The 25,037-nt window shown below is 51.9% G+C and overlaps 1 protein-coding gene across 1 annotated transcript in view; it reads right to left on the bottom strand.

The window, feature by feature from the left end:
- Nucleotides 1–25,037, bottom strand: part of NTN1 (netrin 1) — a 107,420-nt gene that overhangs the window by 35,584 nt on the left and 46,799 nt on the right. The window contains exon 2 of the mRNA XM_009933505.2: nucleotides 16,408–16,596. Coding sequence (XP_009931807.2) covers nucleotides 16,408–16,596 — 189 coding nt within the window. The remainder of the gene's footprint in view (nucleotides 1–16,407; nucleotides 16,597–25,037) is intronic.

The following is a 25,037-nucleotide window of genomic DNA, read 5'->3' as shown; positions in this document are numbered from 1 at the left end:
AAAAAAAGCATTGAGGCTTGTTATCATCACTGCTCCAAAAGGATTATGGCCTCGCACATTTGTTAACAGCCCTGATTTCTAAGAGCTGCAAGTGCCGTGCCAGACTGCGGTCTGCCCCTGCTGAGCGGTGGCAGGGAAAGGCAGGAACGCTTTCCTTTTCTTGTGCAGCATCCTCGGGAAGCAGCCAGCCAAAACCCTCCCCGGGGAGCACTGATCCCACTCTCCTTGTGCCCCTCGGGCGAGCTGCCTGCCAGAAAGGGGGTTTGGGGCAAAACCTGCCCCATGGCCCAAAACCTGGAGGGGGTTTGTCTGTGGGTCAGGACCAGTGCAAGTGTTTCCATGGGCTCCAGTGGCTGGGCTTGGTTTTCAGATATCCCCAAATCCCCCAAATTTAGTATATCGCTCCCATGGACCCTACAATGCTTCTTGGTTTGTCTTGCAAACCCCTGGCTCTGAGACACTCTAAATCTGCCTCATTTGGGGGTGGCAGCTCACTTCTTGCGTTGATTTGTATTGGGTGTCCAAGTTTTGGTGTTTGGCTGAAACCTGTCCCCAACCCGCCCCAGCACCATCCTGCTCCTGCTCCCTGCACCAGCCGCCCCCAGTTTGACCTTTACTGGGCAGCAGCTCCCGGGCTCGTCCGCCTCCCCAGTAGGGTTTGGACAGTGCCTGGAGCCCCCCTGCACTGGGAATGTCCCCTTCTCCCAGCACGGGGCATCCCATCCCCACACAGCCCACCCTGGAGCACGAGCAAACTGCTGCTGTCCCCTGGCTCCACCAGCACTGGATGGGAAGAGACGGAACCTTGCCAAAACCTGCTGATTTTTCATGAGAGGGGAAAAAAAACCCAACAACAAAGCTTTTCCTTCTTTTCTCCTCCTTCTCTAACACTTCTGATTCGAGGTTTTTGGTTAGACGTCCTGCTCTTGCCCCCTACTCTGCCTCCAGTTCTCTCTGGGAACCAGCCACTTGCAAACCTCTGCCTGTAGCGGAAAATCTGCTTTTCTGTCAAACCCTGTTTTGATTGGAAAAGTTTTAACAATAAATCAGTGTGGATGGTGATGGGCACAGAGACCAGAGCGACATTTAGGTAGGAAAAGCAGCACACGGCAGCCCCAGGGGATGGCTTCAATATTGCTGGGGGAGAGGAAATAAAAATACATGGAGCAAGCGCCTGAAGAAGGAACAGGTCAGAAAAGAGTTAAGGAAGAGCGGAGAGGCAGGAGTTAACACAAAAATAAGCAACTCAGCGAAGGGTTACACAAGAAGAGGCAAAGGGCAGGAGGATGGGGAGGAACATGCCTCATGTTTCAGGCGTCCGCTCTGTGCTGGTTTCAGGCATTGCCTGCAAACCCCCATCCTGTGAGTAATCCTCCCCCATGTGAATGGATTGCACTGATTTCAGTGGGACCACTTGGATGAGAGAGGGAAAAAAAAGAAGAGGGAAAAAAAGAGAAAAAAAGCCTTCATGATGAGTAAGATTTACAGAATCAGGCTCTTGGAGGGCGGGCTGCAGAGCACAGAGCTCTCTTTTGGACACCACATAAATAAATAGCGATGCTGCTGCTTCCTTCCCTCATGAGGTAATGCCTCGGCACAGCTTGTCCAAAGCTGCCGTGGTTATTTTTACAGCCGTATCTGTCTGGGGTTGTCTACTCTCCCCAGGCCGGGCTGCTGCGAGGGCTCTGCAGCACGGATGTTAGCTGTGTCCCCATGGACATGCGTGATGTGCCCAAGGTTACAGAGTAGACAAGTGTCGGAGGAGCTTGGAGTCACCAGCCCTTGGTCCAGGGCATCACCGGGATAAACCCCTGGCTGATGGCTGATAGCTCCCTCCGACACGCCGCGGGATAAATCCTCGCTGGGTGTAGGGATGTGTTTTCTGCCACTGGTCCCCAACGATTTCCTGCAGCACAGGACACTGCGAACCCAGGACGACTGCCTTGGGCAGCAGCACTCCGACTCCGTGAACACCTGACCCCATTTTGACTTTTCTATCTTCCAGAAAACTCTCCAAATCAGCAGCAGCTCAACCCTCCTGGCGTGGGGAGGCAGGAGGGGGTCTAAGCAGCGTCTGCAGATGTACATTTGCCGTCCCTGTCCCAGAGGAACTGAACTAGTGCCAACAATTAGGAGCAATTAAAGGCAATTTGCAGTTCCCTGGCCAGTGCAAGCACTTGCAGCCAGCAATTACAGGCCCTTCTCCTTCCCCAGCCACAGAGTAGCTGAGCTGCTGGCGGTTAATGCTGATTTTCCCAGTACAGTTCAAATTCCTTTGGGTTGTAACCCCAAACTGAGGAAAGATTGCACGAGAATCGCAGTGGGGGTGTGACTGGTGCGAACACCCCTTTGGCATCCTCACTGCCTTGTTGATAGGGTCGGTTTGATTCACAAAACCTGTTTTCACGTCCAGATTTCCTCAGGTGCAAGCGCTTGTCCGTCACCCAGCACGGTGCAGAGCACCAGCAGTCCCCTGCGCTGAGCAGAGCGGAGACCACGAGGCACCAGAGCTGAGAAAACCTCACTGAGCATGAAAGGAGGGTGCCATGGCCACCACGGCAGAGAATAAAGGGGAGAACAGCTGATTTCTCCTCTGTATCTTCACGTCTTGCTTGAAAGAATCACTCCATAGAGGTGGATGCAATGGTGTGGCTGGGAGAGGGGCAAACAGGAATGACTTTGGTGCAAGAAAATGGTGTCTGTAGTCTGTGTTAGTTCCCGCAGCATCAGGAGGAAGGAAAATAACTGTTGCGATTTAATTCTTTCAGAAAGTCTTTAAGAGAAATCTTTCATGAATATCTGGCAGAGATGACCAGGAATTGCTGGTGAAAAATGAAGTTCTTTTGTGCTTAGAAACCTGGCCATGGAGGAGAAAACAAAGAGCAGGAGTACATGGTGAGGTTGTAATGGGGAATGAGGGAAGCAACGGGGGTGCCTCTGCCCACAAAATCGTTTTTTCTTGTATAGTAACCACGACCTGGAAAGCAGGGAGCTAACAGCATTTCTAAGTGACCACCTTCAGCTTGACTAGTCCAGACGTGAGGAGACAACATAGGTCTTCTGCAAGACTGACCCAAACTGGCCGAATGGGTGAGGGGATAGCAGGCAAAAACCAGTGCGCAGAAGGAGGCGTAATTGGAAGGAGGGAACAGGATGGCTCATACATGCTGAAGGGTCCCAATTAACTGCAACCACTCCAGGAAAAGATCTAGGAGTCAATGAAACATCTGGCTGATTGCAACGGAGCTCAGAAGAGCAACAAGATAGTGGGTTGTATTATGAAAGGGGTAGAGAGTAACACTGAATATAATATCATGACACTATAGAAATCAATAGTACGTCCTCAGCTGGGAAACCGGAGTGAAAGGCATGGAGAGACACCCATCCGAGGGCGGTGGAAAAGATTAGAAATGCCTTGCCAAGAGACGGTGGAGGGCTGCCAAGTAATGCGCAGCGCCCAGAAGGTCAGACAGGTGCTCCTCTTCACTGGTCCTTAAAATACAGGAACAAAGGGACATTCAATGCATTTAAAAGGCAACCTTTTTCAGTGATAAAAGGAAATGCTTCTTTGCACCGCACGTAATTAACTCGTAGAACTCATGCTACGAGACACCATGGCAAAGGCCCAACAGGATTAGATGGGCCTATGAATGAGAACATCTGTAGTTACATTAGCTGGGATTAATATATATACGGATATAAGCACTCCAAGCCAGCTACTAACTGCCTGTAGTTAGGAAAAGATTTCCCCTGGGGGCACGCTATTGCAAAACTGTCTGTCGTAGAGTTTTATATCTCTGTCTGAAGCTTCCAAGACAAGCCACTATTATATGCACAAATCTGCTGAGGCAGAGCATCATCCGCTCGAGCACAAGCAACAACGCATTTCTGTGCTTCAGCTGAGATTGGGCTGGTTTGGGACGAAAAACACCTGAAAGCAAATCTTAGGACTGTGCATGAAAGGATTCAAAATGCCCTGGAAAAGTGGTTGAACGTGCTGGGATGTCTCTGGCCCACTGCAGGTCGGTAAATAGCATGACAAAAACGCAAATATTTTTCCACCCCTGAATTTCAGTCGGAGGTATTCCCGGCTGCTAATCTTCCCCCACACGTGTGTGCTGAAAGGTAAACAGAAGGATGAATCTCCAGGCTTAGCTCTCTTCAAGTGTGACGTCTTTTCAGCAGGCACCTGAAAAGACCTGCATTTTTTGAGAATTAACATCTTCCTGTTGTCGGGGAAGCTGTTTCCTTGGGACGTTTTCAGGACGATGAAAAAGCCAGTTGACTGAACAACAGAAAAAGGCTTGATTTCATGGGGTGCCCAGATTTCCTCTCGTCACACTGTATCTGCAGTGAGAACACACGTCGCAGGGCTTCCAGATTTAAAAGCCCAAAGCGTGACGGCTTTACCTTACGCCGTCCAACTAAGCAGCAAAACAGTTATGTGATAAACTGGAAAAAAACACCTTCATTTGTAATAGTCATTGATGAAGGTTTCTGAGAAAGAACCTTCTCCAGGAAATAATGCTCGGTTTGAGGTACGAATTCAAGTCCCAAGTAGCCAATCTGCGCTTGCTACACATTTATATTTAACCATGTTTTTAATGCTTTTCCAGAATCATGGCCAAAATTACCTCCCTTTGGTTGCTTTCCTTCTTTCCTCCCAAGACTCCAACTGGAGTAAAAAATGTAGCTACAGAAGTTTTCTTATGGAAAAAAAAATCACCAAATTCCAGCTTTGTGTGTGGACGCTTCGATTCCAACCATACTTTCAACAGAGAAATGTCAAAACAGTGTAAATTTGCCTGTTGCTTCAGCAGTGCAGCCCATGTCATCCTGCTGCGACAACCAGATTTCACATGGTCTTGTGTTTTAGCATTTAGAGTCACAGTTCGGATACCATTATTTAAGCAAGCTCTTTTGTAGTTGCAGAGTCATGTTTTTCCTGCTCCACTGTCTTTAGTAACTTGGGTTACTAAAGTCCCGATTGAAGTGAAAACGTCTACCCAGGGAAAGTAAAGTGTGAGAAACTCCTGGGGTCGGTCCAGTTGTCCCCCTGTTGCTGCAATCCATCTCAGTGGTGACCCCAGCCTTGAAGCCGTCCCAAAGACCTGACCTGGGCAGGCTTTTTTCCACAGGTTTTTTTCGGCTCCTGTGTTTGGGGAAACCATTCAAAACAAGCGGTGCTCCTTCCTTTGGAGACCTACTCTGGTTATTTGTCTGTAGGCAAGGAGAGTCCTGACCTGATATCTGTTCACTTGAGTGGTGCAGAGAGGTTTATGCTGGCTATGGGGACAGGATCCCGCAGGGATGAGCGAGACCGCTTTTGATGGCAGAGCGTCTCCGCCATGGGTGGCTTGTCCTGCAAATCCCACAGATTTACAGCACGGGGAAGAGAAACTATGGTATTCAATGTGTAACCACCCAGTCTGGCCCTAGCTAGTTTGCTAATCAGAAGCAGAGGTTGAAATGTCTCTGTGTTAACTCTGAATACTAATAATGGCTTTAAATATTAACTGTTAACTGCTTTGCAATGAGATCGTCAGCTTGTCTGTGATATTGTGAACTGGATTTAGTTCTCCAAAGGATCATGTTCACACACAATGTCCCTCAGCACATTCTCCTGGAGATTTAAAGGTTTCTTGCCAGCAGAAAATGAATTCCCTCTTTTATCAGGCAAAGCCAAATAATCTCTTGGTGTTTCACAGTGTCCCTCCTTCTGCGCCGTTTCTCAGGGCTCTCCCATTTCTTCCTCCTGAACTGGCACTCAGGGAAGCCAAGGGCTCTGACGCCCTGTGGTTTGGGCCAAATTTCACAGATTAGACCTTGTCTTTGTCTTCTCCACAACGAGTAACAGACGGGGCCCACAATGCCTCCACTGAGCAGGAGTTGCCGCTAATCCGGAGGTGGCTTTGAACCACGGTAATAAAGCCACTTTTTGGGCAGGCGTGCTATGGGCAGGCATTAGTGACACAGACAAGAAGACAATTATGGCAGCACTTTCCAAAATGCTTGAAAATCCTCTCGTTAAAAAATTGTTACAAATCCCCCCATCATTTTGGCCCTCCGTCTTTGGGGTGATTGCAGTGGAGCCGGAGAAGGCTCCAGGGAGCGTGATGGGGATGCTGAGATACGCAGGGATGCATTTTTTAGCCTGGCCTCTGAGGAAAGGAGATTCCTGCAAGTTTATTTTCCCACTAATAATATTTCAATCAAATCTGGCAGAGGAGCAAAAGTCTTAGAGCTAATGAGGTTGCCACAAGCCTCACAAAATGAGGCAGTTGGGTGGATGAGATAGAAACCTTAGAAAAACTCAGCAGAGGGGCATCCCTTTGGTGCGCACAGCCCTTATCAGACACTAAAGCATCCACAGTGGAGAGAACCCCCCTAACATCCCAAGTGCCCCTAAAAATTGAGAGTTCCCAGGGCGCAAATCCAGGCCACTGATTTGTGATTCTCTGAGAAGTGTACGTCTAACTGGAAAATGTCTTTCTGAGAAAAAAGTTTTTTCGTTGTAGTGTGCTTAAAATCAGAACAGGGCACATGGGCGGAATTTTGTTCTGATATTCTGTGTTCTAATACAGAGAGAGCCCAGCGGAGGGCTGCAAGGATGATGAGGGGATTGGAGCATCTCTCCTATGAGGAAAGGCTGAGGAAGCTGGGCTTGTTCAGCCTGAAGAAGAGAAGGCTGAGAGGGGACCTTAGAAATGCCTCTAAATATCTGCAGGGTGGGGGTCAGGAGGACGGGGCCAGACTCTTTCCAGTGGTGCCCAGCGACAGGACAAGGGGCAACGGGCACAAACTGAAGCCGAGGAAGCTCCAGCTGAACCCGAGGAAGAACTTCTTCCCTCTGAGGGTGACGGAGCCCTGGCCCAGGCTGCCCAGGGAGGCTGTGGAGTCTCCTTCTCTGGAGATATTCCAGCCCCGCCTGGACGCGGTGCTGTGCAGCCTGCTCTGGGTGACCCTGCTTGGGCAGGGGGTTGGACTGGGTGACCCGAAGAGGTCCCTGCCAACCCCCATTATTCTGTGATTCTGTGATTCTGTGATTCAGGACCTGAGAGCCTGGAGGACTTTTCACTCTTGAGAACTGATCTGGAACAGGAAATTTTCTCAACAGTGTGCAAATATTTACGGGAAAGGCGAATTATTCCTTTTCTTTCCTCTGTCTCAGAGATATGTGAACATTTGGCTACACAAATGAATTCAGCAACTTTTGTTCTTAGTCTGAGACCTGTGACAGAGAGCTGGATTTTAGTTTGCTTTTTTTTTAATAGGGTGCAAATTCCCCTCTACTGTGCCGCACCCTGACGCTTCTGAAAAACCACGGTCCAAACCGGCACTTTAGGGATTGCTTATGGATGTATTTCTGCTGAAAACACAAACCCAAACAGTTTTGAAGGTTGTCGGCCCCAAATGTAGCCAGCAAAACTCCTCTCGGGCACCGTCATTGCAAGGATGGGATTTTACACAAATGCAGAGCTTCCGTCTGGGAATCAAATTTTCCTAATAAGCTAGATCATCCAACATCTGACATGGATTTGGGATTCTGCCGTGAGCTTTATCTCCCCTCTGAAGGTGTTGAGAGGAAGGTTTCCAGGCTGCAATGAAAAGCTCAAGGTCCTTCAGAGGCTCCCTTGTTGAGCCGCCTCCATGGCACCTCTTCACTCCCTGGAGTCAGCAGAGCATCTCGCCCTGACCTCTGTGAGCCCCACATCGTGCTGGCAGTTTCTGTCATGGCTTTTACCCTTTCTGGGGGCTCTTTGTGTGGTTTTTCAGCTCATCCTTCTGTGGGGCTGTTCCTCCCTCCTACGTTAAAAATGATGAAGGTGTCCCATTGCAGCAGAGTTGCATTTCTAGCAAACACCAAGCTCACTTGGTGCCACCCTTCTCCAGAAAGGATGTGATTTGGGTCCTGGTTTTACTCATCTGGGTGGAAGAAGCAACCGGTGAGGGCTTTTGTTGGAAAGCATCTGTGGGAGTGCACCCTTTAAGCGCAAGTTAGTCCCCTATGGATTCGGCAAAGTCCAAAAGATGCTGCTAGAAGAGACGGGAGCTTTGCCCAAAAGGGCTCTGGAAGTGCCAGCATGCCTTCGTGGAGGAGAATGGGGGGCCCAGGCTAAGAAGCAGCCCCCGTCCCTCAGCACTGCCGTGGAGCTGGGGTGCACGGCGCCTGCCCAGCCCAGCGGCCCCAGGAGTCCGGGCTTGCAGGGGAGTCAAATCGTGCAGTAAAACACGCCTGGGTGGGAGCGATACGTGAAATTATTGACTTCCCTGCAGCTTGAAGACAGCTGCATCTTAAGGAAATTTTTGGCATGGAGGTGACTTTGCTCCGATCTTATCATCAGGCACAAACAAACCTCTCTCTCTGCTTTTTTCCTCTGTTTTCTTTTTTTTTTTTTACTTCTTTAGAGACCTTCTAAGCCAATGTCTGAAGACTGTAGCTACCAGAGACCCCCGGCATATGCAATTCATCTGGGATGCGGAAGGCAGAGCCTCCTTGCCCACCACGATGCCCCTTGGTGCTCTGCCAGCGCCCGGGGCACCTACCAGTCTCCTGTGCTTGCTCCAGGCATCCAGGTTTCAATTGCGGACTGCCTAAAATACACTCCACTGAAAGAAAATATCTGTTTAAATGCTGCTGTATGCTGGGAGGTGGCTCTGATCCCAAGTCAGAGAGAGAAGAAGGTCACTGGGGAGTTTCTGAGAAGACCAGACAGCAGGATTTTACCCTCATTCCAGTTATTTTGCAAAGGAGAACTAACACCAATGCTGGAGCACTTTCGGAGGGAGATATGCAGAGGAGCAAGAAGTACAGCCACTTCAGATCCCTGGTGGCTACAAGCATTTAACTAGAACCTGATGTTTGTGGTCCCTAAATGTGTGCCCCAGTGCGTGGCACCATCCCCGTGCACCACGTGGAGATGGTGGAGCTGCCCTGGGCTGGGGCAAAGGGCTGTGCATAGCTCCGATGTTTGGTTTGTTCTTTGCTGATGGCTCATGTAGATCAGACTTAATTAGAAAGTCTTTGGAACTGGCAGGCATGCATGGAAAGGAGAGCAGGACGAAGGCTGGCACATGGAGCCCCATCTGGCTTGAAGCAATCAGAAAGTGTCCCCGTCGCTGGGTTTGCCACAGGAATATTCCACCGATGCGATGCAGCCAACTCTTCCTGCACCGGCTCGTGCAGAAGTGGCTGCTTAATTTGACGTCGCTGCTCACATATCATTAAAATCATGGATGTTTAAAAGCTGGCATGGCCAGGTAGATGTGTTGTGTTGAGCTCAAGTCTTCATTTTAAAAAAGAAATCACTCCTTTTCCACGTTTTCACACTACAAACTCAAAACGGTTCAAGAGTTTCTGTAATAATCAAGTCCCTTCTTTGCTTTGGGAGCCCTCCAGCCCAAGGAGGTGAACGGTGCAGCTCTGCCCTGGGCCACAGAGGTGCTGTGGAGGTGGTGACACTTGGTGGCAGTGGGACTCCAGCCTCCTGCACTGCCCCAGGACACTTCCCCGCAGCGACCCGTGTGCATGGGACAGCTTAAAGCTGCATTTCTAGAAACGTTCTCCGACTGGTTTTTGTGTGCCTGGGGCTTGCTGATGACAAGTTTTAGATGCAGAGACCATAAATCAGTGCTCAGCACTTAGAATAATATCAATACAAAGAATTATGGGCCTTAGGGAAAGGGGTGACTGAGGCACAGCCACTAACAAATGCAGTGTAGAAATACAGCTAGGAAATTGTTCCTGCAGCAGTGGAAGAGCATGCCCTTAAGGAGAAAATAAAGTCTGTGTTTAGCGGATCAATGCCTTGAAAGTCTGGACTTTTTCGAGAGATGTGATTTCTCAGAGGTAACCAAGCCTTGCTACAAGAACTCGATCCAAGCCCTGCCAGCACCACAAGTTGGCTCATCTCTCACTAAACAGTAGCTCCAGCTCGTCTTCAAAGAGGAAGAAAAGGAGAAAAGGAAGGGATGGAGGCTTGATAATTAAGGGCAACTCCCTGGGGGGATATCATAGAAAGCATTGCCTTGGACTTTGACTTCTGAAACCACAAATGAGCTGAACTAGTGATGGGCGTCAAAGTGAAGTTGCTCTGGGAGAGGAACATCTCTCTTAGGATGCACTTCACCTCCTCCTGAGGTGGACACCAAGGGTAGATCTCCTGCACTGATGCTCTACAGTGATGGGCTGCCTGCAGAAATGGGACGGAGGGTGTGTGACCCAACCATGTGGGATACTCGCTATGGACAAGGCAAGGCTGGGGACAGGAGCCCTGCCAGGAGCCACCACTGGTGGCTGTCCTGCCCCAGGGAGCCCTGATTTAAGGGGTTTCAGCCAGGTCCTGCTTAGGTCTTTGGGATGTGTTAGCTGTGAGCTCGCCTGACCCCACTTCGCTATGGATGGGGAACTGGGGTGGCAGGGGACATCTCTGAGGCTGGAGGGATGCTGACCACAACTGGAACCTGCAGAGATGCACCATGGGCTGATCTTCCTGTCCTACGACTGGGACATGGCCCGTGGGACACCAGTATGCTGGTGGCAGCCAGCCCGTCCTTAGCCTCTACTGTCTACCATGGGGTTCACCCCATCTGCCTCCTGCACCCCAACTTCTCGGTGGGGCTCCAGGCAGCTGGAAGAGGCTTCACCTCCCCTGGCTTCAGCCTGATGGAAATGAGCTCCATGCTCTAAGCTGGTCATGCAGCTCCCTCTATAGTCAGTGGAGAGAGACGGGGGACTGGTCCCACTGTCCCTGTCACCAGGGCCCCTGCTCTCCTCTCCAGGCAGCACAAGGAGCCGAAGGGTTCAGCTGTGCCAACCCCCTCCCCAGTCGCCCCAGTGCCTGCAGCTGGGTGGGGAGGAAACCTGCTTCTGCACCCATGAAATCAAGGAGCGGAGACTGAGCCCATGGGGACGTGTGCTCACCCTCTGCTTGAACCCAAGCTGTCTCCAAAAAGCAAATGTCAAAATCTTGAGCCTTTGCGGGTCCAAGCCGCGACGGGCAGGCAGGCTGGGAGTGGGTTTTTTGTTTGCCCAAGCCAGTAAGTGCAGATGGAAATTCTGCCAGGCTCGACACGGGCACAGGGCTGCAACAGCGCAGGGGAGGCAGGTGATCCCATTTTTTTACCAAAACACTGAGTCCGAACGAATGTGACCTCTCCAGGTGCCAAGTCCTGCCCCTGCACAAGGGGTTTACGCTGGCAGCCTCAGCGCAAGTGCATTCATAACCTGTATCATTTGTCATCTTTTCATCAGAAAGTGTGTAAATCCTTTCCCTGAAGCGCGGAGCTGGTTCACTGCCAGGCTATAAAATCCTGCAGAGTCTCTGTTCCAATAGAATTACATTAGTGCCAATAATCTGGCAAATATCAGGAGTGAATTTAATCAAAAGAACTAACACCGGGGCCCTGATTTACAGCGGCCCATGACAGGGCGGAGCGGACGGAGGTTTGCAGGACCCAGATGTGGAATTTCACTTGCAACATCATTTGGAGCAGAGGGAAAGCAGAAGGAATGGGAAGCAGGGCTTCAGCGTTTGGGGAGCTCTTCACGCTTTCACAAAAATCGGTGAGGAAGAGGCACAATTTGTCCTTGGTTTGAGTTTTACAAGACGAGCGTGTGAAATTTCTCATGCCTGGGTTTTTGTTGTTTCTCGGGACAGCCCACACACCTAATGGGTGTGTGCAGGACCAGGGTCTGGAGGCATCTGCCAGAGCAAAGTGCATCCTACTCCAGCGCCCGTTGGGATGAGCCCATACATCCCCCTTGGCAGAGGACCACTACTACCATCAGCCTCCTCCAGCCCCAGAGTCCCTGTCTGGGGCCACGCAGAGATCAGTTGTGTGGTCTGACGTGGCTCGGGGTAATCCCAAACACAAGTACAGGCTGGGCAGAGTGGCTGGAGAGCAGCCCTGAGGAGAAGGACTTGGGGGTACTGGTGGATGAGCAGCTCAACGTGAGCTGGCAATGTGCGCTGGCAGCCCAGAGAGCCAACCATACCCTGGGCTACATCCAGAGCAGCGTGGGCAGCAGGGCGAGGGAGGGGGTTCTGCCCCTTTACTCCGCTCTCGTCAGACCCCACCTGGAGTCCTGCGTCCAGCGCTGGAGCCCCCAACATCAGGAGGACAGGGATGTGTTGGAGCAGGGCCAGAGGAGGGCCATGAAGATGATCCGAGGGGCTGGAGCACCTCTCCTTCGAGGACAGGCTGAGGGAGTTGGGGCTGTTCAGCCTGGAGAAGAGAAGGCTCCGGGGTGACCTCAGAGCAGCTGCCTGTGCCTGGACGGGCCAACAGGAAGCATGGAGAGGGGCTTTTCCCAAGGGGGTGTAGTGATAGGACAAGGGGGAACGGCTGTAAACTAAAAGAGGGCAGATTGAGATTAGAGATTAGGAAGAAATTCTTCCCCATGAGGGTGGTGAAACACTGGCCCAGGTTGCCCAGAGAAGCTGTGGCTGCCCCCTCCCTGGCAGTGCTCAAGGCCAGGTTGGATGGAGTTCTGAGAAACCTGGTGTGGTGGAAGATGTCCCTGCTCATGGCAGAGGGGTTGGAACCAGATGATCTTTAAGGTCTCTTCCAACCCAAACCATTCTACAAGTAATGAGTGTCCCTAGGTTCTCCTGACCACCCACCCGCAGCAGCCTCAGCCCTCCTTCAGCTCCCAGCTCCAGCCTGGCAGGCTCTGGTGTGCACCCAGCGTTGCCACTTCGTGCAATATCCCTGCTCCATCTGTCATCAATTCCTTCGCATGTGGTTTGCAGCCTGCGTGCCATGCTCTGCCTGTTGCGTGGCTCTGCAACAGGGCGACTCTGATCGCTGACAACTTTTTTGCTTTGATCATTTTTGCAAGAAAATGACTGGAAGGCAAGGAGCGTGGCATGACTGTGTCACTTTGAAACCATCGGGGTGAAAGTCATCCGGAAAGCCCAACTTCTTACGTCTTCACCTGTGCCGCAAAGACATCTTCAGATCCCTCAGAAAATCTTTTTATCAAAAATTATTATGGGTTTGGTTATGAGAAAATCAGCCAGCCCTCCTCCTGGGCAGGAGGGCACTGCCCAGCCCCACTTTCTACTCACCCTGCCCTGCAACAGGTGCGGAAGTTTGAGGCATTTGCTTTTTCTCCAAGTTAAAAAAAAGTATGAGCGTGCAAACTTTTTTACAATGTGATATTTTTGCATAAATACCAAACCCAACCATTTAAAATCGTGCAGCTCATGTGTCTATATGTTTCTGACGTTAGATGCACGATGAATTGCAGGACATAACCTAGCGCGTAGGATGGAGCGAGAGATGAGAAACACAAGCGAGAGGAAAGGTGGGTTAGCCGGGTGTGTCGGTTAGGCTGAATTAATGAAGTTGGATTAATACAAAAAATGTCTTCAGCAGCTCTTTCACGGAACATTTGCCGTGAGCTCGCCCGAGCTCGCGCGAGCTTGCCAGGGCGGCTCGGCGTGCCGCACGCCTCCTTGGCAGCTCTCTGCCGGCTGGCGAGGCAGCGGGGCTCTATTCTATGGATTTGTTTAAATGCGTGAGGTGTTGGACGTGAAGGGAGCAATGCGATGGTTGAAAGAATCCGGTCTTACAGAGAAAACACAATCTGCTGGGTGAGATGAGACGCCAGGCAGTTGTGGGGGAGATGGCAGATGCTACGGGATGCTTAATTCCTTAATTCTAAACACATTCGGTTGAGATGAGACTCTGGGAAAGCTTTGCCCGTCAGCAGATGGCTTGGTGAGATGGTAAATTAATATTGTTATCAATGGAGAAATGGCCAAAGTTGTTAGATGGTGGGGTTTGTTTTATCAAAATGCCTGTTTTCAACAATTGTTTCAGTCCCTGAATCAGGGAAGTAAAAGAGGGGGAACAGAAAATCCCCTGTGTCATAAACAGAGCTCAGGAAAACGAGGTTTCAAAGGAATGCCTTTGCTGTAGGAAACTTCATTTCGCCCGCTTTTGTATAGGACGATGGATTACACCAACAATAAACCATCCCGACGACTGTGAAATTGTGCTAATAGCCTGCGAGTCGGGGAGCTGTTCATGCACCAGCATATTTATTACATACCTTTGTATCTGTTAGCTCCAATAGCCCCATTTTTGTTATGAACCGCGGGGGGCTGAAGAAGTATTTAAATTTGGCGATCTCAAATTTCAAGAGCAGGGAGCGGTTCGAGAAGGCGGGGGGGATGAGGAAAGGACAAATTGCAAAGAGCATTTCATAGAGTGAATGCCCCAGCGGCTGGGAAATTCAGCCTTAAAACGCTGCAGAGTGCTTCGCAAAGGCCAGCACGCAGCTTCCTGCGTGCTTGCTTGGGGAAACTGAGGCACAGCTCGGTGGTTTCCCACCCACAGGTGCCACCCGCCACATGGCTGTGCTTTTTGGGGGAGAACAGTAAGCGATCAGCCACGGAGAGGTCAGCAAGAGCGAGGGGCCGCGGGACTGCGAGGAGAAATTGGCAGGAGGGGCGAGCAGGCTGCCTGGCCCCGGGGAGGAGAGCTGGGAAAAGCAGGAGTGAGGAAGGTCCTGGGAAACGCCGGGGTCAACGAGACAGAGGGGGTCAAGCCTCCACGTCGCTGCCAACGCAGGGCAGGGGCTGCCTTTTCCCAGGATAGAAAAGCTGGGGATGGACAGGGGATGGGATGTGCCCTACCCTCCAACGAGCATCCCCTCCCTGCTCCGTGATCCCCGTGCTGATCCAAGAGAACTGGAATCCCTAAGGATGTCCGGTGACACCGTGGCTGGGAAAGAGCACTCCTCACCCCCAAATCCCACCGTGTCCCCAGGAGCCCCCATGCTGGGGGGCAGCCGGGATAAACCAGAGCCCTAGGAAGGAGGTAGCTGTGCTTGGGGAGGGGTGGAAATTCCCCCCATCACGCCAGCATCCCAGAACTCTTTCTGGACACCGGGAAGGTAAATGAGAATCGGGCTCTGGACACCAGCAAATGCCTCTGCGAGGACGCTGCTGCCCAGGGGTGGTGGACGCCCGCCTGCATCGCTGCCTGTCCCCGCTCCGGGAGAGCCCATGAGTTCACAATTTCTCTTTGTTTGCCTCAACCGAACGCGCTGTTACTTCGGCTGCGACCCGGCCGCAAAAGCAGAAATATGAACTTTATTACGACACATATCCGCTCGGGACCGGGGGGCAAGGCGCGGCGGCGGCAGGCAGCTCGCTGCGGAAGCGGGGGTCCGGCTGGGATGCCGGGTGTTGGGGCTGGCGTGGAAGGGAGTCAGCCCCCCTGCACCCCTTCCTGATGGCTCCTCGGACCCCGAAACAGCAGCTCCTCTCCCCACAAGAGCCACGGGCTCGGTTCACGTCCCACCAGCCTGGGCTTGGGCTGAAGCTGTAGCTTGTTAGCAGCCTCAGCGCAGGGTGGGTCGAAAATGTCTCATTGAAAGAGTTTTTACAAGGTGAAAAAAGGGGGAGTAGGGCCGTCTAAAAAAGCAATTTCTTCTTCTGCTTTGGCAAAAAGTGTCAGCTTTCAGTGGATGAAAAAACTACCCAAACGTGAAGAAGCGTTTTCACTAAAAAATCAAAAATGCTAAAGACCCAAAGCTTTCCAGACAAAAATTCCTAGGTCGGGCCAAAACACTTTCTGTTTCTTGTTGAAACGAGTCTTTAGAGTGAGAAGAGCTGAAGCTTTCTGCAGGGAACCCCAGCATCTTCTAATCTGGCTTTTGAATGTTTGCTTGATTCCTCTAGCTGTGTCTCGGGTTCAGGATTTCTATCTCTTCCAGCAGACAGCTGAGAGTTAAAAAAACTTAATTGCAGGATTTTCTCTGATTGCTGCTCCCGTCCCAGCTGCAGCCCCGCTTGCCTTCACGTCTGCCGCAGGAGAAGAGGAAACCTCCCAGAGCTCCGTTTGCTGAGCTCAGACTGATACTGTTTCCCATTCTGCTGCTCTCGCCTTGTCCAGGGGAGTGCAAGGTTTCGTGCATGGGTGACGTTTCATGCGTGGGTTAAGCACTGCCTGTGGCCCCAGCACCGCAGCGGTGCGGGAGCAGGAGACGGGCGTTAGGAGGAGGCTGCTTTACAGGCACTACATCTAACTCTGTGCCTGGGATTTGTGCAACTCTGCCCTTACAACGTGATGACCACGTTAGCTGTGGCTATCAGAGCAGATGAAGCATGATTTATAAGTGATAAAACCTGAAATGATTTCAAGTCATGCTCAGCAGTGAGGACTTTCTGTATTTCGGTGGCCTTGTCCTCACCAGGGGTCTGAGGAGACCAGGGAGAGGGGATGGCCAGGAACGTGGGAGCAAGAGAAGTCATTTCAAGGGCTTGGTTCGGGAGAGGGAGGAGGAGTAGGAAGCTGGTGAGAGCAAGAGCTCTGGAAGCAGGGGTGGCAGGAAGGGGTCGGAGAAGAAGGAGCCGTGGGGTCCCAGCCCTCCCACCCATGACCTGGTACCTTTGCAGGCCTTGCGGTGGGAGATGGGCTTGCTGAGGTCGCGGTAGAAGCCCTCCTTGCAGTAGTGGCAGTGCCGGCCGGCCGTGTTGTGCCGGCAGTTGAGGCAGACACCGCCGCTCTTGCGTCCCGACAGCTTGTAGAGCTCCATGTTGAAGCGGCACCGCCGGGCGTGGAGGTTGCAGTTGCAGGCTGCAAGAGGCAGAGAGTGGAGACCGTCAGCATCTGTGCCCAGCCACGGAGGTGCCAGCCCCAGGAGACCCCCAGCGCATGGGGCTGGGCACCCTCGAGGTCCTGCCTGGGGTACCCCCCACACCAGGGGCGTCACAGAAGGGGATGCTCTGTTGGCATCTCTGGCTATAGGAAGCCAACTGCTAACCCACATCCCTCCTTGATCAGTGCTACTTGGTGAGTCCAGCTTTTTGGAGGGGAAGCTGAGGTCACCGAGACCTCGTTTCACCATCGTGACTTGCAACAAATATGCCTTTTGCCTCTCTGTGCTCTTAATGTGAGTTAAAAGCTGAGTGCAGGCAGGGCTGTGAGGGCAGGGAGCCCATCCGTGGTTAGGAAATGACAACGCACAACCCGCCGGCCGGTCCTCCAGCCTTCTCGCAAGCGTTTTCCCCGTGCGAGCACTGCTCATCTCCCTCCTCAGCTGCTCTCGCACTGCGGTGCTTCGCATCGCGCTACCGCTCCGTACAAAGCCCCTCCAAACTGCTGCAAAACCCCCCATTTCCCACCACCCTGGGAGCCTGTTCTGTCTACTCCAGAGGGAAAGGGGTTTCCAGCATCATCTGCCTGACCTTCCCAGTGTTCCCACTCTCACCAGTCCTGACACATGCGTGTTTGAGCTCTGTATATAATTTCAAGACCTGCCTAGGTAGCTTCTTCCCCAGCTTTCCTTCCTGTGCTTGGTACCTGTGGCCCAAGGCTCTGTTACGTGTCTGCAGCCCTCAACGTGCCGATAAAACCTCAGTTCTGCCTCCGCATCTCTCATCCCGCTGCTGGGACGGGGCCAGCCTGACGCCCGGTTCGTCAAATGCCGAGAAGTCCCCCTCTGCTTTGATTGCGTGTGCCATGGCCGAACCTGCCGGGAGATGTCCAATTTCTCCCCCATATGCAGCCTAATGTCAACACGGGGACTATTTTACCAGGGGGCCTTCGCGAGGGACAACTTCAGGACTTCAAAAGCTCGACCCCTCGCCTGCCTCTCCCCAGAGCTGTCATGGGAACATCAAGAGGCAGTTGCTGGGGCTCTGTGCTTTGCTGAGAATTTTATAGCTTGTTTTCTTTTCCCTTTGCTTTTATTTGCTCTTCGCCCCTGAACAATGCATCTGTGCAATGCCAACCCACAGCTGGGCCTCTCGGCTCGGCACGGAGGTGTCACGGCTCTGGGCTTGTCACCTTCCTTTAGAGCAGAGACATCTTAATCCCTCATTCCTTCCTGTTTACCTTATGGTGCTTGCCCAAGACAAAGACATGCTATATTTGCTTAATTATCAAATTTCAACCCAGAAAATTACAGTGCAGTTCCGGATTATTTCTCAGGAACAATCCCCAGCTAACTCGCAACGCGAAAGCAAAGGGGAGAGCAAACTCCTCCGGACACGTCCAGCCAGCGGGATGGAGACTGCTCTCTCCGTGCTTGGAGATCTGAATTCCTCTCGCTGATGTGGTGAGGCCCAACCTAACGTCCCCACCAAACGCTGGCAGAGCAGGAGAAGCAGCTACCGACGTGCTAACGGCGAGAAGAGTGGCCCGAGAGCGGTTTGCCAGCCGTGAGGAAGTGAGATTCCTGACACCGAGCGGGGCCACGACTTTGAACTGCGGTTTGCCTCTCCTTAGATCAGCCCACCAGCCTGCATTTGTTGTTTCCCAAAACAGGAGACGACCATCAAGGAGACCGGAGACACCGCTCCTGCGTGCAGAGGGAATCGCTGCTTTTTAGATCTGGCAGGTCCCACGGACAGATTTGCTGATGCTGCAAACGCGCTTTAACAGCCTGTTTGCATCTAAAAGGCGCGGGAGCACGCACCGGGCGCTTGCTGCGTCCCTCCTCGTAGGTTCTTCCCCTTCCATCCGAATCTCGGGCAGACCACTTTGTGCTTTCCCAGGAGCGTCCCAGCAGCCGCTCGGCTACGGGATGCTCCTTTGCTCGCGGCGTGCCGAGTAGCCCCTGCCAGCACGGTGGCCCTGCTGCAGCCAGGGCTCCACAAACGGGATTAGAGGTGATTCTTGCCCTGCAGAAGGCACCAGCTAAGCTTTCGGGAAGGATGTGACCTTTTTGAAGTCCCAATCCTTGTTTTACAGAGAGGTGGCCGAGATGCTGAGATCAAACCCTCTTTGCGGGCGTGCAGGAGGCACAGGGCTGAGGGCTGGTTCCTCCACTCAGGGCAGAGCCTTCTCCCAGACACGGGCTGTCTGAGAGGCACACCAGTCTGCAACACGAAAGACATCCTCTTGGCTGTAGCTGACCACCAAGGCAACAACTCCAGCAATGGCACGGCCTCAGGACTCAGCTCAAGGAGAGAAAAAAAAGGTTGAAGTCCCTCAGTCTGAGGGTCTGTCCTCCTTGCTGCAGCCTGTGGCTGTGCAGACACATCTCCACCGATCAAAGCCTGGAGACTCACTAGCAGCTCTGCCTCTGGTGCTACAAACCACGGGATTTAGTCCCTGTTGACTGACATGAGGAGACATTTCTCCAGGGGGTGGCATGGCACGGCCTCACAGAAGACCTCATTCTTCCTTGAAGCTAGCACAAATGCATGTCTTCCAATGAGCATGAAAGCTCACCTCCTCCTAAAACTTCTATCTTAGGAGAGCTGGATTTGATACTCCAGCATTTTGCAAGATTGCATTGGCAAATCCCTTTTTAAAATTCAAAGCAGAGCCCACCCGAAGAGTGAGTGAAAATCTTTGCATTTCTTTGGGTTGCTTGATAAGCAGAAATGTTTTTGCAAAGCCAGGAAAGCAGAACTCCTGGGATTTTCTCAAGATCTTTGCAAATATTTCAGCTGGTCCCACCAGCTGCATGGGAATGTGGAGGAAGAAGCGGAGTGTGCAGAGCTGCTTCCAGCCCTGCTGCCAGGATCAATTTTACATTGATTTTCCAGGAATGGGAAAATCCAGTGTCTGGAGAAGGGAAGAAGCTGAACCCCACAAGAAGCTGCAAGGAGCTCCCCCAAAAGGGGAACTCTGTCCTCATCCAGAGCAAATGGCCTGAAGATTGTGTGTGACGGGGTATAAACTCTCTCGGGAGGGAGTGAACGAGCTGGGAGAAGGCTTGGGCTGGTGGAGCCCTTCTCCGTGCCCAGCATCCCTGCGCTTCACCTCCCTGCAACCCCCCTGCAAACACCACAAGTATCCAGGGAGTGACGGCCTCCCCTCCACCATGACGTCTCAGCTTTTTTTGGCTCCATCACCTCAGGCTTGGCTCTGTTCCCTCCTTCCACCTGCACTCCCAGGGCACTGAGGGCATCCACTGGGCACCTATTGCCTCCTAACCCCATACGCATGGATGCTTTTCCCTCACCCACTCCCTCCCAATCCACCTGTTTGAGCAGACAGAAGGGGCCAAACTAAGCCAAGGAGAGCAGATTTAACTGAATTTACTGTCTCCTGTGCACACCCTGAGTGCCTGGGTCCTGAGTGGCCATTGCTGTGCACTGCTGGCCACCAGCCAGGGCTAGCTGGCAGCTCCATTTGCAGCCTGATGTGTTTGCAGATGCCCAGTGGGAGAGGCTTGGTCTGACTGAAGGAAAATGGCCATCCTATTTTTTCCTGACAATAGCACATAGGGACAGAAGAATTAGAGCAATGCAATAATTGACCCATCTAGGCATCAGTAAGTCCTTTCTGGGGATGAGGCTGGGACAAGTCATGATGGGATCCATCACAGCCTCGGAGAAAACCGGTGGTAGAGACCCAGAGACGCTGAGCGTGGGCAGTGCCTGGGCACATCGCTATTGCTGGTAGGACCGATAGGGACACAGCAGCAGGTTATGATGCTTTTGGACCCCAGCTCTGAATCTGTGCTTGGTCTCTGGGTGCCGCGGGCAAGGCATGCAGCTTGCCCGGCCAGATTTTTCCTGGACGGAGGCGCTCAGGAAGCTCAGCTCCCGCCCAACCTCTCCCTTGGCCCAACGGTTAATCCCCTGCTGTGCTAAAGCCTTTTGCCTTGTTCCTAACATGAATTGGCCTGGCTTTAATTTCCAGCCAGTGCTTCTTGGTTTGAATTTCTCCGCCACAGTAAGTGGCTCTTTAGCAACTCATCTTTTCTTTCTATGAACGCCTTCGCCGGCTGTAATAAGAATCACTTCCCAGTACTGGCATCACCCACGCTCCCTACGCTTTACCTTTCACCTGGTGGAGAAGACAACCCTGCATGGTCTGCAGGCCCAGTGCAAACCCAGCTTTGGGCAAAACATGGGCTAGGTGCTGAGACCTCTCTGATGAAAGGTTCTGGCTCCAGTTGCTTGACTGAGCTCAGTGCTGCTGTCTCCTGCTCTCCTCTTTCTTTTATTTTGCCAAAGACCTCACAAGCCTTTTGTTCGCTGACTTTATTGCACACAGATGTACAGACCTTCATCAAAGAGTGTCTACCTGGGCTGCCAAGCTCCAATATGAATAACCAGATATCACTTAAATGCAGATGTTCAGAAACCTGGAGAAGGCCGGAGCGGAAAAGAAGAAAGCTGTGGTTTGGAGCCTAGTGAAAAAAACTACAGCAGAAGCATCTCCGTATTAAAAACACTGACTTGGTCAAAAGAATCTGTTGAAGAATGTCAAGGCGGGCAGGATTTTCTGTTTGGGAGAAAGAAAGGAGATACGTGAATGGGAGGCGCGGGCTGGAGCTGTGCGGTGGGAGCTGTGGTTCTGGTCTTTTGTGCTGCCGCTGTGTCCCCCAGGCCCTGCATCCCAGCGCCCTGTGTCTCCCAGGACACATTCCTCCCCGCGGTTTTCATTCAGCAATGACAATGCTGCCCTTTCAAAAGACCCCACCCTTCCAAAACTTATATTTTGGCAATTTTCAGAGTACAAATTGCTTTTTAAACAAACGAAAACCCCAAACCATTTTGTTTTAATTTTTTGCAAACAATAATTCAGGGGAGGGGGGAAGGGAAAGGGGAGGATGGAAGAAGCCAGGGCCTGAAAGTAATCTCTAAATTTGACTTAAATTTATGAATAGTCTCAGTCTCCTTGAAATTGTCCTTTTCCCAGATAAGAAGATTTTTTGCCAGAAAATTGCTAGTTCAGCCTGAGCCGTTATATCTCTCCTGCAGGAGCAAGCCTTGTGCGCATCGTCCCGGCTGCTGAGAGGGGCACCCTGCCCATGCCCAGCTGGGGAGGGACTTTGCTCCCAGGGGACCCCTGGAGATATCTTCAGGGATATTATTTTTGAGAGCCATATTAGTCAAGGGAACAGCCACACTTAAATCAAAGAGAGGGGACAACGGAGATGGAGCAGCGAGAGCCAGTGGAGACCTGTCTGCTTGCTGGACTGGGAGGTAAAGAGAAAGCCCCTGTGGAGACAGCACAAGATTGTCCCTGGTCCACTACAGCACCGTGTCCCTTCAAGCCTGCTGCTGGCCGGTTTGAGGATTTGTAGGAGCTGGGCATGAACCTGGAGCTGCTGGATGAGCTCCTGCACCGCTGCACGCTGCCAGGCCCCTCTGGTCCCGCACGAGCTGCGGTGCGTTGGGCTGCCGGGGCTGTGTCCGGTGAGTGATCCCGGGTGGTGTGACCCTGCGGAGATGTCCCCTGGGGGACGTGGACACTGCTGGAACTGAGGAGGGTGTTTCTGTCCATGCTTGCTGCAGCAAAATGGCAAAGCGTGGATGAACACCAGCCATGGCGGCAGTGAAGTCCTGCACCGTGCAGCCACCACACGTGGCCCTGGGAGCTTGGAGCCGTTGTGACTGAGCGGCCGGATCCAGCTCTTCTTGCAGGGCAGGGAGCCCCGTGCCCTGCCGTGTGGCTCGATGCCGCCCGCCGCAGACCCAGTTGGCCAACACTAAACAGAAATGTTCACTTGGGAAAATTCATTTGCGTGAGCTGTTCAGTTTGAGTAAGGAGGAGGATCGGAAATCGGTTTGGTTTGCTGGAGCTAATTCACCGAAGGGGAAATCCGCCGGGGTGTTGTGGCTGCAAGGGAGAGACGCAGGGTCTGCGCCACGCCCCAGGTTTTCCTGACAGTCAGAGCAAAAAGACAGAGGAAAGTGTGTGGATGCACCACAAAATATGCAGCTATGGCTGGCATCACCCACGAAACCGGAGCCACAAACCTGACTTGCAGCAAAAGCAAGCATGCACTGCTGGTGGGGGAAGGGAAGCCCCATCCTTGCTGACGTGTCCCACAGACCCCTCACTGCTGGGGCAGAAGGCTTTTTGGGGAGCCAAATGCCTCTTGCCTACATCAGAAACACCCCTGAGAGCAAGGAAAGGCCAAACTGCAAATGTAGATGAAGCAAGAGAGAGGGATCCTAGGGAGAAACATGCTGAGAAAATCTTCCCGGTGGCACAAGAAGGTGTTGTGGAACAGAAGATTTTTCCATGCATGAAAAACCTGAGGAATGGTAATTTTGCGGAAAAGTTCTAGGCACGACAGAATCAGAGTGACCCAGGACCTCCCTGGGGACACTGCACACCCCAGGTTCCATTCACTTCCCACTTCAACCAGTTCGCAAACCCCTACGTGCCCCAGGGACCAGGAGGCCCTGGAGATGTGCCCCTTGTCAACGCTGGTTCTGCAAAGTATAGTAACGCTCTGCAATATTGAAGCTCAAGTTGGTAACAGCAACATTGATGCTTGCCTAAGACTTCCAATGATAAAACCTTTGTTTTCTTTTACGCCAAAAAATGTCAAACTCGCTGTTTGGGCCGAAATATTTGAGACCGGGTCTGACTCAGGCTGAATGTTTCTGGAAAAGTTGCTGTTAAAATGATTCAGCTGCTAATGAGAAAGAAGGCTAGTGAAAAATACAGTGTTGTGCCAATGCTAACAAATTTGGGGATTTCTTTCCTTAAAGAAAATCTATTGCCCTTATATTTGAAGCCAAGGCTTAAAAAGAAAAACATTGCTCCCTGGTAAGGATGTGTCTTTTGCTGTCTCTAAGAAGAACTGCTCAAGCTTCGTGGAGTTTCGAAGTCACTGAAAAATGGGGAACATGTTCAGTCTAAGTTGACAGAGTTTTGCAGCTAAATTCCCTGAAGACTTTATTTTCACTGGCCAAACCAAGCTCAGAACCAAGCCTGCAGAGACAGGGCAGTAGATGTTTGTCCAGCCGGTGGACTCTTGGGTGTTGAGGGTGGTGGTGCCACCCTGTGCTGCTCCCTCCTGCCTTGGGTTCGAGATTCACCTCCATACATCAGACCTCCCCAACAACGATGGTCATCAGCAAGCCCACCAGCAGGAAGGGTGAGCTTTCAGGAGATGCTAGGGAGTGGACAGGACAAACAAATGTTAAACAACAGAGACTGACTGATTCAGCCCAAGAATGAGTTTTGGGGATTGCCTTCACCCCAGCAGACAGTGGGGGTAAACCGGGCATGTCCATGGTAAACCAGTTGTCCGTCAGCACCTGTAGCCAACTCAGATACTGGCCATCAAAACTGTGCAGCAGACAGCTTGGCTAAGCCAACAACCAATATGTGGTCTCTAGCATGTGGCTTTGAGAAGAGGTCCATGGAGAAAGTCCAGAGCTGCTCATAGATCAAACCCAAAAGAGGAAAGAAGAAGTCCTCTCAGATCAGCTACTGAGGGTTGCTTTATCAACACTGACAGTTGCCAACATTTCTCCAGTGCTATAAGACCAAAGCTCTTCCCAACAGCACAAGGTCCCTTTGGAGAACACCCAGCAGCTGCTGCAAACCAGGCACGGTGTCTGCCTGTCCACCCCTCCAGCCCCCCGTGCCATGGGAGCTGGTTCCGACAGCGACAGACACTACTCACAACTTAACCTGAGATGGGAACCTGTCTGACTGTGGTCTGATATATGTTTTTATTCATTTCAAGGAGGGAGAGATTTTCATAACTGCTTCCACATTTATTAGTTCCAGACTGGACTGGAGCACCGAAATCTCACTAGGTATTTCCGGGCTGTCCGCATGGTATTTCTGGCCCCACAGGAAGCATCAGAGGAGCAAGAGCAAGACTTATTCCTGGGAGATTTACAGCTCTGAGACATTCAGATTATGAGCCAGATTTTATCAATCTCTGAGCAGTGGAGATCTCCCCATTGCTAGCTGGCACACGTGGCAAACAGCTGCTCCCAGACAGCGAGGTCCCACTAAGTTGTGTATTCCTGCCTTGATGCCTTGTGGACTTCTCCAGCGACCTGCCATGGCTCCTTCAAAGCCACCAGGCACCTGACTGTCTATCAACAAGCGATGAGGATGGCCAAAAAACCTGTGGGCCTGTTGTGTTGCATTGAAAGGTTGAGATTTGTGGCAGTCTCTCACCCAAGGCATTTTATCCCAAGACAAAAGCAGTCTTACTCAATACAGGATGCAAATCACAAAGCAAGCCTAGCCCTGGTGCAGCACACGTGGTTGTACTCAAAGTGCCTGGAAATGGGCTGCAAATTGCCCTTGCTTCCTCCAGTGAGTGTGCTGGGAGGGGACATCAGCTGCTC

This window comes from Opisthocomus hoazin, chromosome 21, assembly GCF_030867145.1.
Source record: "Opisthocomus hoazin isolate bOpiHoa1 chromosome 21, bOpiHoa1.hap1, whole genome shotgun sequence".
NCBI lineage: Eukaryota > Metazoa > Chordata > Aves > Opisthocomiformes > Opisthocomidae > Opisthocomus > Opisthocomus hoazin.
Note: the sequence above shows the minus strand (reverse complement) of the source record. Positions and strands in the feature narration are given on the sequence as shown.